This window comes from Tachypleus tridentatus, chromosome 9, assembly GCF_004210375.1.
Source record: "Tachypleus tridentatus isolate NWPU-2018 chromosome 9, ASM421037v1, whole genome shotgun sequence".
Lineage (NCBI taxonomy): Eukaryota > Metazoa > Arthropoda > Merostomata > Xiphosura > Limulidae > Tachypleus > Tachypleus tridentatus.
Window position 1 is genome coordinate 1,648,750 of NC_134833.1, and position 17,301 is coordinate 1,666,050.

A 17,301-nucleotide genomic window follows, 5' to 3' on the forward strand; every position below is an offset into this window, starting at 1 on the left:
ATATTGCCAAAGCACTAGTTACTTGTCTATCAGGTTTCTCTACATTATTGTTTTTAACTGTATCTGACTGTAGCATAATAATACCATCACACATACTTGTTGTGACTGTAGCATAATAATACCATCACACATACTTGTTGTGACTGTAGCATAACAATACCATCACACATACTTGTTGTGACTGTAGCATAACAATACCATCACACATACTTGTTGTGACTGTAGCATAATAATACCATCACACATACTTGTTGTGACTGTAGCATAATAATACCATCACACATACTTGTTGTGACTGTAGCATAATAATACCATCACACATACTTGTTGTGACTGTAGTATAATACCATCACACATACTTGTTGTGACTGTAACATAACGATACCATTACACAAACTTGTTGTGACTGTAGCATAACAATACCATCACACAAACTTGTGACTGTAGCATAACAATACCATCACACAAACTTGTTGTGACTGTAGCATAACAATACCATCACACAAACTTGTTGTGACTGTAGCATAACAATACCATCACACATACTTGTTGTGACTGTAGTATAATACCATCACACATACTTGTGACTGTAGTATAATACCATCACACATACTTGTTGTGACTGTAGTATAATACCATCACACATACTTGTTGTGACTGTAGCATAACAATACCATCACACATACTTGTTGTGACTGTAGCATAACAATACCATCACACATACTTGTTGTGACTGTAGCATAACAATACCATCACACATACTTGTTGTGACTGTAGCATAACAATACCATCACACATACTTGTTGTGACTGTAGTATAATACCATCACACATACTTGTTGTGACTGTAACATAACGATACCATCACACATACTTGTTGTGACTGTAGCATAACAATACCATCACACATACTTGTTGTGACTGTAACATAACGATACCATTACACAAACTTGTTGTGACTGTAGCATAACAATACCATCACACAAACTTGTGACTGTAGCATAACAATACCATCACACAAACTTGTTGTGACTGTAGCATAACAATACCATCACACATACTTGTTGTGACTGTAGCATAACAATACCATCACACAAACTTGTTGTGACTGTAGCATAACGATACCATCACACAAACTTGTTGTGACTGTAGCATAATTGAATTGTACAAATTCACAAAACAAATCAGTAAATTCATTCCATTTCTATCACTGACCAAACATTTTACTTTAGATATTCAAGAAGTTTGAAAATGTTCAGAATCATTTATTTTAATTTGTCCATTTGGGAAGAACATTATATTATTTTTGATTGTTTTTGGTAACTATATACCAACATACTTGTAGCAAAAGATAAAATTTTAACTGTACAAGTGTACATAACTTGTGAACTGTGCCTTTTATAATGAAATTTTGGGTAAAAATGCAACAAAAAACCTGAAGTCTCTAATGCGGTAAGAAAACCTTTTAAAAGAAAACTGTTAGTATGAAGTATTTACATCCTACTGATGTCATGTATGTTAAAATATAACTTACTATGAAGTATGCACATCCTACTGATGTCATGTAAGTTAAAATATAACTTACTATGAAGTATGCACATCCTACTGATGTCACGTAAGTTAAAATATAACTTACTATGAAGTATGCACATCCTACTGATGTCACGTAAGTTAAAATATAACTTACTATGAAGTATGCACATCCTACTGATGTCACGTAAGTTAAAATATAACTTACTATGAAGTATGCACATCCTACTGATGTCACGTAAGTTAAAATATAACTTACTATGAAGTATTTACATCCTACTGATGTCACATAAGTTAAAATATAACTTACTATGAAGTATTTACATCCTACTGATGTCATGTAAGTTAAAATATAACTTACTATGAAGTATGCACATCCTACTGATGTCATGTAAGTTAAAATATAACTTACTATGAAGTATGCACATCCTACTAATACCATGTAAGTTAAAATATAACTTACTATGAAGTATGCACATCCTACTAATACCATGTAAGTTAAAATATAACTTACTATGAAGTATGCACATCCTACTGATGTCACGTAAGTTAAAATATAACTTACTATGAAGTACTCACATCCTACTGATGTCACGTAAGTTAAAATATAACTTACTATGAAGTACTCACATCCTACTAATGTCATGTAAGTTAAAATATAACTTACTATGAAGTATGCACATCCTACTAACACCATGTAAGTTAAAATATAACTTACTATGAAGTATGCACATCCTACTGATGTCACGTAAGTTAAAATATAACTTACTATGAAGTATGCACATCCTACTGATGTCACGTAAGTTAAAATATAACTTACTATGAAGTACTCACATCCTACTAATACCATGTAAGTTAAAATATAACTTACTATGAAGTATGCACATCCTACTGATGTCACGTAAGTTAAAATATAACTTACTATGAAGTACTCACATCCTACTAATACCATGTAAGTTAAAATATAACTTACTATGAAGTATTTACATCCTACTGATGTCATGTAAGTTAAAATATAACTTACTATGAAGTATTTACATCCTACTGATGTCATGTAAGTTAAAATATAACTTACTATGAAGTATTCACATCCTTGTAATATCCTGTAAGTTATAAGATAACTGTTACAATGAAGTATTCACATCCTACTAATACTATGCAAGTTAGAAGACAACTGTTACTATTAAGTATTCACATCCTACTAATACTATGTAAGTTAGAAGACAACTGTTACTATGAAGTATTCACATTCTATTAATATCATGATTGTTAAAAGATAACTTACTATGAAGTATTCACATCATACTAATATAATGCAAGTTAAAAGATAACTATGAAGTATTAACATCATACTGATAATGTAAATTAAAACATAACTATGAAGTATTCATACGCTACTAATATCATGCAAGTTAAAAGACAACTCTTACTATGAAGTATTCACATCCTACTAATATCATGCAAGTTAAAAGATAACTGTTTATATGAAGTATTAACATCATACTGGTATCATGTTCATGTATGTTTCAATACTAATGATATTTATGACATAAGATTTCTTGTGAATATAGCCTGAAAATGGCACGTTCTTCAGTTGGGTACTTTGTGACAAACTTTATATATCACTCTCATCATGAAGAAGGGGTAAAACATACTGAAAACTTTAATCACGTCTAAAAAGATATCATTCACTTTGTAGGTTTCTCTTCTGGTATTAAATTTAAAAGTACAACTGCATTTCATGGTTGCAAAACCAGAGGCTTGCAATTTTCATATTGTTTTGATAAATTTTATTCAGGTCATTGTATCCTGTATAAAACATTCTGGTAGCTCAGTAAAAAACTTGAAGCTGAAATACACATGCTTAGAACCATTAACATGTTTCACATCATAATTAACAGAGCTGATAGAGTTAAGAAAACTATTCTCTGAGTTTATTACTTAAACATTTTTAGCACTGTTTCAGAGATCTGACTGTACATTTCTGTCTTTAATGTTTCTCAAAGACACATAAATTTTATACTGTTAGATGTTAACTTACTTTATTAGGGTTTGCAAGCAGCATAACTTGGGTGATGGCTGCTGGGGTAGAATAGGGTTGTAAGGTGGCAGATCTGTGGCAGAAGGGGGTTGCAGTTTGATTCTCATAGTCTGAAACAGAAAAGCTTTTAATAATTAACCTTAACATGTAATCTCTCCATACAGACAGGCTAAAAACAACAAATAATAATGTCATTTTTATTTTAAACCTTTAAAACTAAATAAACATATCAGAAAAATGGTGTCCATCATCAACTGATGCTGCTATGTATAGCATTCCTGTTGTTTGAGGGTTAAACAGTTTTTAAACATGAAAATCTGTAATCTTAAATAAAAACAGAGTGAACAAGAATGGGTTCAGATCTGTTACTACTACAAAAGAATGTGAACAGTAGTATTGTTAAACACAAACCAGTATTATTAGTAATATGAATGACCAATGATTCCAAGATTGTGATAACAAAAATCCTGTTTATTGTTGGATAAATGGAGTATTATTTGTATGATTGCGTTCACATTGTAACCGTAAAAATAATCTTATTTTTTTAACTGCTGTTGTTAAAATAATATTTTTTTTCCAGGATACTTCCTATAATTATTAAATTAGTGACAACTGTTAAACCACTGTTCCTTACATAGAATAATGCAGAAAGTATTAATCAATCAGTCACACAACAGAGAAGAATGTTTGATTGGACAGTGTTTTTGATAAATTAATAATACAGATAAACACCAATTGTCTTTTAGGTTGATTACTTTTGGTACTGCAGCCTGAAAGTAGAAACTTTTCACTGGGCACGAATTTCTACTCATAGTTGATACAACCATCACAGTGACATCTGCTCTCGGAGAGTCTTTACCAAAATGAACAACAACAGTCAGGCCATTTTTCTCTTGAAGAGTTAATGGTGGAGTTTCTCCTGAAATAATTTGGATAATAAAAAGTTGAAATTAAATACTAGTCTCTAATAAATAATTGTTTTTTTGCAGATTAACATGTCATTGTATATATTTCAAACTAGCTACTCATTTGTAATAACAACAGCTATAAATTCTTCTAATATAAACTTAACATTTTATTTGTAAATAGAACTGATTTTAAAAACACGTTTTAGAAAATAATAAACAAATATAGTAGGACATTTCTCCATATTTAGTCTTTTATGTGCCACATCCAAAAATCTCTTTAACAGTGACAGTACACAAACAATATAACAATGTATTCTAATCTTTATAAGCAAGATTAGTGTATTTAAAAAGCTGTATTCATGACTATTTTGTATCCAAGATAATATTAAATATTCACAAATATACAGCTAATATTATCTTACGTAAGAATTTACCAATACCCTGAAGATAATTTATTTTCTAATGAAAAATTTATTGTGCGATGACAATGAATGTTTCTAGTCTGTTAGATGTACAGCTCTTATGGTACTACTTCATTAATGAATGTTTCCAGTCTGTTAGAAGTACAGCTCTTATGGTAGAACTTCATTAATGAATGTTTCCAGTCTGTTAGAAGTACAGCTCTTATGGTAGAACTTCATTAATGAATGTTTCCAGTCTGGTATAAGTACAGCTCTTATGGTACTACTTCATTAATGAATGTTTCCAGTCTGTTAGAAGTACAGCTCTTATGGTAGAACTTCATTAATGAATGTTTCCAGTCTGGTATAAGTACAGCTCTTATGACACAACTTCATTAATGAATGTTTCCAGTCTGTTAGATGTACAGCTCTTATGACACAACTTCATTAATGAATGTTTCCAGTCTGGTATAAGTACAGCTCTTATGACACAACTTCATTAATGAATGTTTCCAGTCTGGTATAAGTACAGCTATTACGGTACTACTTCATTAATGAATGTTTCCAGTCTGGTATAAGTACAGCTATTATGGTACTACTTCATTAATGAATGTTTCCAGTCTGGTATAAATACAGCTATTATGGTACTACTTAATTAATGAATGTTTACTTCACAACAACCTTAAAATGTTTTAAAGAAACCTAAGACAATTAACTGACAGCTTAATACACTTCACAGTTGCATCACTCTCTTACTGACTAATCTAACAAACTTGTTGAAGCCAGAGAAATGTGTAAGAAGACAAAGAATTATATTCAGAAACTGAGGTCACTGTAGCAACATTGTTTGTATGGTAAAATACGTGTATCACAAGAGATGAGCCATTAATTTATATCTTGTAGTAAAGTATAACAACAATATTTCTAACAGTATCTCTTCTTTTTTGAACATCATCCATACCCGGTAGTATTAATTTATATATTGTAGTAAAGTATAACAACAATATTTCTAACAGTATCTCTTCTTCTTTGAACATCATCAATACCTGGTAGTATTAATTTATATCTTGTAGTGAAGTATAACAACAATATTTCTAACAGTATCTCTTCTTCTTTGAACATCATCAATACCTGATAGTATTAATTTATATCTTGTAGTGAAGTATAACAACAATATTTCTAACAGTATCTCTTCTTCTTTGAACATCATCCATACCTGGTAGTATTAATTTATATCTTGTAGTAAAGTATAACAACGATATTTCTAACAGTATCTCTTCTTCTTTGAACATCATCAATACCTGGTAGTATTAATTTATATCTTGTAGTAAAGTATAACAACAATATTTCTAACAGTATCTCTTCTTCTTTGAACATCATCAATACCTGGTAGTATTAATTTATATCTTGTAGTAAAGTATAACAACAATATTTCTAACAGTATCTCTTCTTTTTTGAACATCATCAATACCTAGTAGTATTAATTTATATCTTGTAGTAAAGTATAACAATATTTCTAACAGTATCTCTTCTTCTTTGAACATCATCCATACCTGGTAGTATTAATTTATATCTTGTAGTAAAGTATAACAACAATATTTCTAACAGTATCTCTTCTTCTTTGAACATCATCAATACCTAGTAGTATTAATTTATATCTTGTAGTAAAGTATAAGAACGATATTTCTAACAGTATCTCTTCTTCTTTGAACATCGTCAATACCTAGTAGTATTAATTTATATCTTGTAGTAAAGTATAACAACAATATTTCTAACAGTATCTCTTCTTCTTTGAACATCATCAATACCTGGTAGTATTAATTTATATCTTGTAGTAAAGTATAACAACAATATTTCTAACAGTATCTCTTCTTCTTTGAATATCATCAATACCTGGTAGTATTAATTTATATCTTGTAGTAAAGTATAACAACAATATTTCTAACAGTATCTCTTCTTCTTTGAACATCATCAATACCTGGTAGTATTAATTTATATCTTGTAGTAAAGTATAACAAGAATATTTCTAACAGTATCTCTTCTTCTTTGAACATCATCAATACCTAGTAGTATTAATTTATATCTTGTAGTAAAGTATAAGAACGATATTTCTAACAGTATCTCTTCTTCTTTGAACATCATCAATACCTGGTAGTATTAATTTATATCTTGTAGTAAAGTATAACAACAATATTTCTAACAGTATCTCTTCTTCTTTGAACATCATCAATACCTAGTAGTATTAATTTATATCTTGTAGTAAAGTATAACAACAATATTTCTAACAGTATCTCTTCTTCTTTGAACATCATCCATACCTGGTAGTATTAATTTATATCTTGCAGTAAAGTAAAACAACAATATTTCTAACAGTATCTCTTCTTCTTTGAACATCATCAATACCTAGTAGTATTAATTTATATCTTGTAGTAAAGTATAACAACAATATTTCTTATTGTAACTTATCTTCTTTAAACATCATCTATTCATGATGAAACTTTGTAGAATGGATGACAACTGCCTGTTGTAGAGGACGACGTTTTGAAAGTCTTTCACCTTTCGTCTTCAAATAGGTATGTGTACGTGCTGACCATCTTTTATAGTGACCTGGTGAAGTGTGGAGAGCGTGTTGTTATTGGTTGGATTATCACTGTTTCTGATTGGAGGAGAGATTTCCTGTACATTTAACCAATGGCAGCCACAGGTTACTCACCTCTAATCCAGAATCTATGTTAAGTGAAGGTTTAATAGTGTTAATATAAAATGATTCTTTCATTTTTCTTGTCTTCCAGAATTTGTCTGTGTTGATGATTCTAGTTTTCTCGCAGTTTATTCTGTGTCCAGTTGACGTGGCATGCTCTGCCATGGCTGAATTTTGTGTTTTCATGAGTCTTGTACTATATTTATGTTCTTTTATTCTTGTTGAGAGTTTTCTTTCTGTTTCTCTAATGTATGTATCGTTGCAGGAACACGGAATTTCACAGATGACGTTTTTAAGATTCTCTTTGGTAAATCGCTGTTTGTTTTTTACCAGAATGGACCTTAAGGTATTGTAGGATTTTCACCGGACTTCTATGTTGAATTTGTTGGCTATGTGTTTGAGTTTTTCACTGAAATGTTATAGATATGGTAATTAAATGGTGGTGACTTACTGATGTTTTCTTTCTGTTGTGGTCTTCAAGGAGTTTTTGATGAAGAAGGAAGTGTAACCATTCTGTTTTAAACTCTCTACGATCTTTTGGCGTTCTGCTTCGATAGATGTCTTATCACAAATGTTTTCCGCTCTCTTGTTTAGGCATTGGATTATACCACATTTCATCGAGGTTAGATGATAGGACTGGAAGTGTAGGTATCTGTCCATGTGGGTGGGTTTTCTGTATACATATGTGGTTATTTGTTTTGTTTCTCTATTTCCATAGAAGTGGATTCTTTTGTCTATGGAATTGAGATGTTCTAAGAAAGCTGGTAAGTTTTCATGACTGTGGGGCCAAATAACGAAGGTGTCGTCGACATAACGTCTGAAGAAACTTGGTTTTATCAGTGTGGATGAAATGGCTCTTTCTTCAATGTCTTCCATGAAAGTGTCTGCAAGGCTGGAAAAGAGTGGTGACCCCAGGCTACACCATTTGTTTGTTTGTAGAATTCCTCATTGTATTGGAAATAGGTTGATTGTAGACAAATGGTTGTTAGTTCCATTATGAAGTCTATTTTCATATCTTTTCTGTGTGGTAAAGAGTTGTCATTCAACTGTCGTTGTCTGGTGATGTGAAGGATTTCTGAGGTTGAAACATTGATAAACAGACCTGTGACATCAAAACTGAACATAATATCCTGGAATTTGATGTATAGCTTTCTGAGCTGTCTTATGAAATCTATTGAGTTTTCAACGTGATGTTCTGTGTTTCCACATAGTGGAGATAAGATAGGTACTAGCAAAGTAGCCAGTTGATGGCAAGGTGGGTTTTGAGCACTGACAATAGGCCTTAGAGGTATATAAGGTGTGTGTACCATAGGTAGTCCGTAAAACCAAGGAGGGAAATTTTCATTGGAACTTAAGTCTTTGGTTAGTTTTTTTGTTGATTAAGCCTTCTTTCTTTAGTTTGTTCAGTATTCTATTGAAGAGTCTCTCTGGTGATCATGGTGATCTTATTATATTGGTGTTTGTCTAGTAACTGTTTGACCTAACTGTTGACATCTAGGATGACTGTTTCCTTTGTCTGCTGGTAGAATCATGTTGTTGTCTTGTTTTAGAAGGTTCAATGTGCTTCATTCATGTTTAGTGATGTTTGGTTTTGGTTTCTCAGTCTTTCTGAAAATGGTGCAAGTTTGATGTCGGAATTGTTCAGCCATAGGGTTTGGGAGACCTTAAGGTCCATTCTGGTAAAAAATAAACAGTGACCTACCAAAGAGAATCTCCAAAACATCCTCTACAAAATTCCGTGTTCATGCAATGATACATATATTGGAGAAACAGGAAGAAAACTCTCGACAAGAATAAAAGAACATAAATATAGTACAAGACTCATGAAAACACAAAATTCAGCCATGGCAGAGCATGCCACGTCAACTGGACACAGAATAAACTGCGAGAAAACTAGAATCATCAACACAGACAAATTCTGGAAGACAAGAAAAATGAAAGAATCATTTTATATTAACACTATTAAACCTTCACTTAACATAGATTCTGGATTAGAGGTGAGTAACCTGTGGCTGCCATTGGTTAAATCTACAGGAAGTCTCTCCTCCAATCAGAAACAGTGATAATCCAACCAATCACAACACGCTCTCCACAATCCAACAGGACACTATAAAAGATGGTCAGCACCTACACACGCACCGACTTCAAGATGAAAGGCGGAAGACTTTCAAAACATCGTCTTCTACAATTGTATCTCCACAACAGGCAGTTGTCGTCCATTCTACAAAGTTTCATCATGAATACTCTGCCTAAACAATCTATCAAAGAATCATCTATACTTGGTAGTATTAATTTATATCTTGCAGTAAAGTATAAGAATAATATTTCTTACAATAACTTATCTTTAAACATCATCAATACCTTGTAGTATTAATTTATATATTGTAGTAAAGTATAACAACAATAAAATTATATTTCTCACAATACTTTGTTTTATGAAAGTCATTAATACCTGGTTGTATACTTTGTAAAGGTACTGTAACATCTGAAAGAGACGAAACATCTTGCACAGAAACTTTGGAAGGAGAAATTGATGGAACCCTATTTTCTGTTTCCACTGTAGGATTTGAATCTTGGGGATGATTTACACGTAATAGGGACGGTGAGCTTGGGGTCTGAACTTGTGGTTGTTTAGGTAGCTGATTCATTGGAATTTTCTGAGGAGCACTAAAATGAGACAAGAAAAATCTACATTAGAGCTTTCAACAATATAAATGTTCCAAGTCTGATTACAATAACAATAATTTTTATCATTTTAAAATGATAAGTCTGATTATCACAGTGTTAATTGTTCTAGAGTGAGTGATAATATGATTACTACATTGTTAAGTATTGTAAAGTTATAGTCTGATCATTACTGTTAATTGTTCTTGAGCAATAGTTTGATTATAACACTTAGTTGTTCTAATGTGATAGTCTGATTATCACACTGTTAGGTGTTCAATGAACAATGTTTGAAGGCAGTTGTGTAACTGAGTGTAAGAATGTAGAGGGTGTGCTTAGATCTAACATGTGGTCAGCTATCGGTCCGTTACCTCTTTCTGTCTTTGTAAACCTGACGATGACTGAAGAAGTTCAAAACATTGTTCGCTCCTCTGCATAAAAAATTTTCTTAACCCAAACCAGTAGTTTTTACACACAATACATTTCTCATGCTTTTCTTTGTCTCTTAAAACCTTTGCCAAACTGGTTTTTCACTTGTAGCTATATTTTTACTTGTAGCTATATTTTCACTTGCAGCGATATTTTTACTTGCAGCTATAATTTTCTTTCTAAAAGGAATGTGTGTATCTTAAATACTTAAAACTTTATTTCTAAATGTTTCCACATTTGATCACAATGTTAACTCAAGTATTTTGGAGTCCTAATACAAGTAACACGATGGAGCATCATCCTCGACAGGTCTCATAATGCACATTTTGCTGATCTTCAGTCAGTTCATGTGGAACCCACTGATCTAACGTTTTCTTCTTTCCAATTGCATTCAGGGGGTTGGCAATGCTTGATTTGCTTGTGCTTAGCTTTTCTGCAAGCTCACATACTGGTGTGCAAGAGTCTGCATCAACTGCTTCCCTTAATGTGTTTTCATTTAAGGATGGCTTCCTTCTATGACCTTTGTGGTCTTCAAGACTTTCATCTCCATGTAAAAACTTCAGAACCAATGCTGAACTGTACTTTCGATAACAGATCTATAGCTAAATGTTTGGTTGATGTTCTGTGTAGTTTCAGTAGCTTTTCATCCAATTTTGAAGTTGTAAATGAAAGTCCTTCCTGTCCATGCTGCCTTTGGGGTTACAAAACTTATTCTGAGTAGAGTTAAAACAGTAGACAATTAAAACACCTGGTAAGCAACAACACCAACAATAAGTTACTCAATATTCAGCTTCTAAATTTCATCGTGAGAATTCTGACATTTCTGGACAACCTAATGTTTTTGCATTTTTAAATTTTGAATGTGAAATAATTTTAATTTTGATATTAAAATTTAAATTTCACATGAAAAATCTTTAAAAGCAATAAAAAATATCTCCCCAATAATGATGCATTTTTTTTAGCAAAAACATTATCTGTTATTTTAACTTCTGTATCACTGTATAGTTTTGGTCAATTTGACTGACCTCGTAACCATCATAAGAAATAGAAAATAAAATGTCATTTTTTTCATTCTAGAATGTCTAAATTATAACATAAAAACACAAATATTTAACCTAAATACTTAAATCTCATAACATTTTACAGATACAAAAATTATTATATTGACCTTAGAATAGCATCTCACTGATATTACAGGAGTTGAATGACGTATCACACATGCACTCATGTTACCATATCCAATAACATAAGACTGACCTTTAGGAAGTTACTTGCCTTGGTTACGTTCTAGTGCACCAGTATTTTGTAAAGTAGTCACATTTGAGTTATAATACATTATGCACATATATAGACAACTAATATTAACGAATAAGTTCTTAAGTTTCCATTATTTTTCTTAAAACATAAAATGCCAATTAAAGAAGTATTGAAAACTATCTCTCTAGTTATGAACTTTGTCTCATTTGCTGCCTGCTGTAATTTGTTAAGCCTTGTCATATTTCACATAAGAAAAATGTAAAACAAACTATTTTGTTTAAGTTTTACACATGCATTTTGAAATAACAAAAACTATATAAATACCACAGAATTCCATTCATCAAACTAACAAGCTAAGCTTTATTTTGGTCTAAAACACATGATTTTTCAAGCTCAATAATGACTTTCCTTATGATTTCAAGACAACCATGAAAAAAAGCAGGTTTCTCTTTACAGAGGCTCAGAGTACCAAGCTTGAGACATTCTGAGCTTCCAATTAGTTATTCACACATCATAAATGGAAGCACATGTACATAAGCAAGTATTTATAAAAATAGACAGAGTTGGACATGGTCACTGTGTTTGAATGTCTAAATGTAGTGATGTCTTAGCAAACAGAAAAGACAGGAGGTTCTTATTTCATATTCTATCTTGTCAATATTGGTAAGTTAGGTTCCTAATTCATAAAAAAATTACAGATTTTGTACTTAACACCAAAAACATCTAGTTTGAACCAGTGCTACATTCAACATACCACATGACTCACAAAAATTAATATTCAAGATTTATTTTCAACTATGAATTTGTATGTTATATTAAAAATTTTAATATCATACACTTTGATACCAATTTGAATGTTGTATTTAAAATTCCAATACCATACAACTTGATACCATTTTGAATGTTATATTTAAAATTTTAATATCATACACTTTGATACCAATTTGAATGTTGTATTTAAAATTCCAATACCATACAACTTGATACCATTTTGAATGTTATATTTAAAATTTTAATATCATTCGATTTGACACCAATTTGAATGTTTTTTTCTCAAATTCTAATATCATACACTTTGATACAATTAAATGTTACATTTAAAATTTTTATATCAAATAATTTGATATGAATAAGTTAAGTATTACTGGTATAAGATAGTAGATTACTACTTTATGAATGCATGTTTAGAAATGTGATGACATGACCTTCAAACTATGACTATAGAAAGACCCATTTCAATAGCGTTAAAGCACACACTTGAGTTTGAATAAGTTGTGACAAGAAACAAATTTTTAGTCAACTAAATTTTATGAACAGAAATAGGACATATTATCATGGAAAATACAACACTAATTCTTAACATTAAAACCAGAATATACTACAAAACATGAAACAGATAACAGTACAAGAGGGTTCTGAAGTGTAAGAGATCCCTCTTTCCAAAGAAAAAACCACATAATTTTAACTTTAACAGGTATTTAATTAATATGAAATTTGCAATTTCTTATATTTTCAACAATTAATCATTTAGAGAACAGTTGTATGCAACACAAACTATCACTTATTAGTGCTTAAGTACCACCTGAACTTTACCTTGGAAATTCAGACTTAGTTGGAGCATTGGCTGGTAAACTTTTCTTCAGCAATGACTGACTTAACACATCCAATTCTTCTAACCCTTTTGCTCCAACTGACCTAAAGCTGTTTTTATCGTTACTATGAGTAGTACATATTGGAACAGGAGATTCTACTGAAACAGAAGAAACGATAATTTGAAACTAACCTAGAAATTCCAAAATCCTGTTCATAGCCAAGATACTTATATGATGGTTCAATACACTGTGATAGGTTTAGGTTTATCCAGTGATCAAGTAATTCCATTGTTTGTTATATAGAAACAGCTTCATTCATTTGTAAGTTACATTCTACTTCCTCTATAAGTTACCTTACTAATGAACAGAAAGAAAAATTGTACAATAATTAAATTATTCCAAAATCACACATAAATATTTAAAGTTAATATTAGTACAGCCACTTTTCACAGGTAACGTTAGCCTAACGTTACAGAAGTTTAACTGTACGATAAAAAGTTTGTTGAAATAAAGCAAAATAAATTATATGTTCAGTATCAAAATGCACGACAGTTTTAAGCACTGTTTAATATTTTACTCGTTCAGAACAGTTAAAAGTCCACCCTCTAACACAATTAAAGAGAGAAGTTGCTCATAAATAAATACACACGCATACATACATACATATATATTTATTGTGGAACATATTAGTTTAATACTTCAAGTTTAAATAATTGAGTAATGAATTTTCTTTTTTCCTCCAAAATTTTTAACTTTCACAAATCAAAATTGTTTTTATTTACAAAATGTGTTGAAACCACTGAACACTCCATGGACTACACCTATATTTTTCAACTATATTTTGGTCTCTGGGCTTCCAAAACATTAACATACTTGTATTTATGGGCTGGAGAAGCTTTGGAATATTTTCATCTCTGTGATATGCTGGTGTGGCAGAAACCGGAGCACTAGATGAAATACCCACTGTGGTTCTGACTGCAATGGAATTGGTGCTTCCAACACCCGCACCATTTACTTGAGATGTGAGGATTCCAAAACCTGAATTTGTAATTTCTGTTTTAGAATTTCCCACAGAAAATATCTTATCCAGATCCTCAAGGTCACTAGAGGTTTTCACACCATTTATGACAGAAGAAGGTGACTGATGTGGTGACATATTCTGTTTTGAGTCACTCAAGCCTGTATAAAAGCACCAATTAATATCATTTTATGTATTTCTTTTATATCCACAAAAATATAAACTGAACTAAAAATAAAATTCAGCCACAAGTGCCAGTAATGAAACTTTATTTATCTGCTGTCTTAAAGTAATCATCTGAAAATTAATGTAATAAATAATAACAAGTCCTACTTCAAAAGAACTATTACTTGACTGTATTTAAGTTAGAATAAAAATGGTTGTTCATTCAAAAATAAAGAAGCCAAGACAAGTTACTTTCTTTACCTAGAGCTAACAGCTGGTCATCCAGAAGACTTGAATCCACACACTGAGAACCACGCTTCTCTGTAGGAGATGCTAGGTCCAAGAGTGAAGTTTCACCTATACAAATAAATAGAGATAGAAACACCACACTTGAATGTGAACAGCTAATCACAGTACTATGCAATAACTACTTCTTTAAAATCAATTCAAATAATTATTGTTATTTATAATAACTTATCCTTTTTTATTATTTGTAAAAGCCATAATGGATTGTGTCACTATTAAATGTACAGATATCCATATGGTTTATACCCTTACAGTGTTCTCATTATTAAAGACTTTTCTATGATGTATAACTAGGGCTATATACTTGGAATCTTCCCAGGTCCCTAGTGAAAGCTATGAGACCAAAGCTTCCTACCTAGAAAATTATTTTATTTTTAGGTAAGGGTCTTAGCCTCAGCATTTCTTGTCTGAAATCCCAGGAACCTATGACTTTTAAAGCTACTTTCTGCTTACCTTAACATCTCTGCACTTAAACACGGTATGTTATAAAGTAACATCTGTGTCCTTAATAGCCATTAACTTTCTCAATATAGGTTCAATCAATTTTATTGACCATGCATCCTCTTTGTACTTGTTTAAACTCTTTTTAGACCTAATACTTTCAACTATCAATGTAATGTGAATATCTTTACAAGATCTGTCAGTCTTTCAGTTAACATAAGTTTTTATCTACAAAAAATCTTTTTTTTAATATTGCCTTATAAAATTATGAACTCAAAACTAATAAACTAATTATTACAATATGTATTATTAGCCACGATCTTGTATGTAAGTTAACAAAACCTCGTGACATGTGTAAGTTACTAAAACCTCATGACATGTGGCTTGAACGTAAGTTACTAAAACCTCATGACATGTGGCTTGAACGTAAGTTACTAAAACCTCATGACATGTGGCTTGAACATAAGTTACTAAAGCCTCATGACATGTGGCTTGAATGTAAGTTACTAAACAAGACATCCATATCGTGCTAGACTGTTTTCTTATGAATAGAAATAAACAAGACATCCGTATAGTGCTGGACTGCTTTCTTATGAATAGAAATAAACAAGACATCCGTATAGTGCTGGACTGCTTTCTTATGAATAGAAATAAACAAGACATCCGTATAGTGCTGGACTGCTTTCTTATGAATAGAAATAAACAAGACATCCGTATAGTGCTGGACTGCTTTCTTATGAATAGAAATAAACAAGACATCCGTACCGTGCTGGACTGTTTTCTTTTTGAAAGACTTAACGTCCTGTACTAGTGTGTTTATATCTTTGTTTCATCATTTAGATAAGCATGATACTTTTGGCTAGCACCAACAGCTGACAGAAAAAGAGCTTTGAGTTCCTCCAAACTGAAGAATATTCCACCTCATGCTAAATGGGTAGCAATATGTCTCTTAATGAAGACCAATCTTATATACTTCAGTTTATGGAAAATCTACTTTCTATGCCTAACTGGCCCTCCAAGAGAAGTGACGACTTTACAATGTTCTATACTTTGCTGTACAAAGGACTGGTAGATGTTGAGTTATGTAGCAAAGTGCCCACTTTGTTAATTATGGGGTCAAAGTTCAAAATTCATGGACACACAGAGGAAGCTAATATAAATTGTCATTACATGCATCTCTCAGACATACAGATATTCACCAACTGTAGAATTTTCTCTGTCTCTATATAGATTTGTCATTAAATACTTTGACGTGTTCAGAGAAGAGAGATATTGTGAAAGTCCAAGCTGTAGTGAACATACCTCCACAATACCACAGAGAAATGTTTTAAGTTGAATGAAGATTTGGAAGTCAGTGTCTGCTGTAGAAAGTAAATACTTCACCACAGACTTTCTCTTCTTATAAATTTTCTTATATGGTTGTATCACACAGATCTACCTATAGAAGTTTATATGTTATACATTCTTTATATTACCTGCTACAAAACTGTCAATAATACACCTATGAAAATAGACAGGTCTGATATTATTAAACCTACTATTACAGATTGGGTGAGATCCACCTAACTCGTAACTACAAAAGTATTCATGAGTGTAATTATACTATTATTTTTGATAATGTATGCATATCTTTACAAAGTCGTGAAGATTATTTGTAAACATTACAATGCTTTCAAATGTAAAAGTTCAGATATTTTTATTAAGTTTTAAGGTTTCTTGAGTAATGTTTTTATTGTGTGTCGAATAGTCAACATTCAAAAAAAGGCAAAGAAGTTTCAATTTTAAAATTAAATATACTTTTTACGCCCCAGAAGACTTTCATATTTCACATGCAAAATATTTATAATCT

The 17,301-nt window shown here is 31.4% G+C and overlaps 1 protein-coding gene across 3 annotated transcripts in view; it reads right to left on the reverse strand.

The window, feature by feature from the left end:
• The window catches only part of LOC143224644 (ADP-ribosylation factor-binding protein GGA1-like), a 54,068-nt gene that overhangs the window by 12,988 nt on the left and 23,779 nt on the right, over positions 1-17,301 (reverse strand). For 2 of the 3 annotated variants that reach the window (XR_013013386.1, XM_076452765.1), the window contains exons 4-9: positions 14,967-15,062; positions 14,396-14,701; positions 13,524-13,680; positions 10,033-10,247; positions 4,326-4,489; positions 3,571-3,680 (exon numbers count right to left, since the gene is read on the reverse strand). Coding sequence is in view for 2 of the 3 variants with exons in the window: in XM_076452765.1 (XP_076308880.1) it covers positions 3,571-3,680; positions 4,326-4,489; positions 10,033-10,247; positions 13,524-13,680; positions 14,396-14,701; positions 14,967-15,062 (1,048 nt within the window). In the remaining variant the exon portion in view is untranslated. The remainder of the gene's footprint in view (positions 1-3,570; positions 3,681-4,325; positions 4,490-10,032; positions 10,248-13,523; positions 13,681-14,395; positions 14,702-14,966; positions 15,063-17,301) is intronic. The other variant, XM_076452766.1, reaches the window with a different exon arrangement.